The sequence below is a fragment of the Dinoponera quadriceps genome, unplaced genomic scaffold, assembly GCF_001313825.1.
Source record: "Dinoponera quadriceps isolate SergipeBrazil2010 unplaced genomic scaffold, ASM131382v1 scaffold2880, whole genome shotgun sequence".
NCBI lineage: Eukaryota > Metazoa > Arthropoda > Insecta > Hymenoptera > Formicidae > Dinoponera > Dinoponera quadriceps.
This window is the reverse complement of record NW_014556895.1, coordinates 1,122-2,851: the sequence shown is the minus strand read 5'-3', so window position 1 is coordinate 2,851 and position 1,730 is coordinate 1,122. Positions and strand designations below refer to the sequence as shown.

Genomic DNA, 1,730 nt, shown 5'->3' with positions numbered 1-1,730 from the left:
ATTAGCGCTTAACGTGTTGCAACATGTAGCAACGTGTCGAAAAAAATAAGGACCTTTAAAAAGTAATTCTTTCAAATAAATATTAATATCATGTGTCCTTATGCTACACATCATTTTTGTCTTCTACGCTATGATGATTGGTGCTATCTCAGTAATGTGTGAGTGCTTACTTGATCGGCTACGACGCCGTGTTAGAGATTTATTATTAAGTTTTCTAGAAAAATCTATCAGTATGTGCGTTGCAAAGGTTGACATCCGTGAAGAATAAAAAAAAGGGAGGAGAAAATAAACTTGGTAGGGAACTCTCTATATAAAAAAAGGGAGGGGAAAATAAACTTGGTGGGGAACTCTCTATATATTTTTTCGAGGAGCTCATGCATTCCATCAGTTGCTTCGTGACGACAAGACTCGACGGTAGTTTTTACATATAGTTCGAGATGTATACCATTGGTGCGGAAGTTAAGACCAAACGTGCAAATTATTACTTGCCTATTGAACAGGCTTCACAATGCAAGAAAATAAAGTGTGAAAGGTTAGTATTATTCTCAATTGTTGCTCTCTCTTGTTCTTGGCGATAATCGAGGCAATCATTTGATATTACCACATGAAATCTGGAAAGAAATTATACATAGACGTGCGCACATCGAGCGATATGTGGTGTCACCTAATTNGTTAAGACCAAACGTGCAAATTATTATTTGCCTATTGAACAGGCTTCACAATGCAAGAAAATAAAGTGTGAAAGGTTAGTATTATTCTCAATTGTTGCTCTCTATAATCTCTCTCTTTCTGAGATTTGAATATTTAACAAAAACTTCTCTTAAATTTTTCTTTACAGCGTTTCTACTGAAAAACCACGTATTCCTGCTCGTATCTTAGGGAGGAGATACATGCTGACAACTACATCATATAAATTCTTAGAAATTGGAATCAGTGTAGGACCTGCATCCTACGTGGAACTTGTTCTTGGCGATAATCGAGGCAATCATTTGATATTACCACATGAAATCTGGAAAGAAATTATACATAGACGTGCGCACATCGAGCGATATGTGGTGTCACCTAATTCATCGCCATTATGGATTCGGGATTTGTCGGTGGAATGTCGCATGATGCACGGTGATACCATCATAAAGCTTACATTATTCAACAAGTCGTTGTATTTAAAACCGGAAACATTAAATAACTTATTCAATTTTGTGCAGTGTATTGATCATATGTATTCATGGTTATATGAAAATACGCATATTGTTAATGCTAAGTTCCAAAAATTTGTATGCATTTTGCAACAAAATGATATTATTCGTAAATGGTACGAGTCCAAAACTACTGACTGGTCTTACGCAGCTAAAGTAATACGTGAAAGTGACGATTTCGACAGCGAGTCTCTCGTTGACTGTGAGCTATTGGCGTGCGCCTTGAAACACCTTGTACATTATGTTCTGAATAATTAATAATAAACTATTTTAGATTCCCAAAGATTTTTTTTAACTTAATATACTCCCCCCCTTACCTTTCCCCCTTTAGATGTAAGTGAATGCGGTGGGCTGGGGTCCCGACCGCCACAGGATGAGTCATCTAGGAACGCGGAGTAGATGAAAACTAGAAATATTGTTTTCCATTGTGTTATCCTTTCTGGACGGGGCTTAATATTATTTTTTTCGACAGGGCTTCGGGTTGCTGCTTATGCAGGTACTCCGAGCATTAACCTCCAGGCGGCCGGCACTTAG

The 1,730-nt window shown here is 37.5% G+C and overlaps 1 protein-coding gene across 1 annotated transcript; it reads left to right on the top strand.

Moving 5' to 3' along the window:
* Positions 1-331: 331 nt before the first annotated feature.
* LOC106748376 lies at positions 332-1,454 on the top strand. The gene is made up of 2 exons (XM_014626830.1): positions 332-532; positions 839-1,454. Exons 1-2 carry the CDS (start codon positions 438-440, stop codon positions 1,452-1,454), a joined length of 711 nt encoding a protein of 236 aa, XP_014482316.1. The 5' UTR covers positions 332-437.
* Positions 1,455-1,730: the final 276 nt, after the last annotated feature.

Coding starts and splice junctions, on each gene's coding strand:
- LOC106748376 (XM_014626830.1), top strand. CDS start 438: ATGTATACCATTGGTGCGGAAGTTAAGACCAAACGTGCAAATTATTAC. Junction 533..838: donor AAGAAAATAAAGTGTGAAAG/GTTAGTATTATT, acceptor TTTTCTTTACAG/CGTTTCTACTGAAAAACCAC.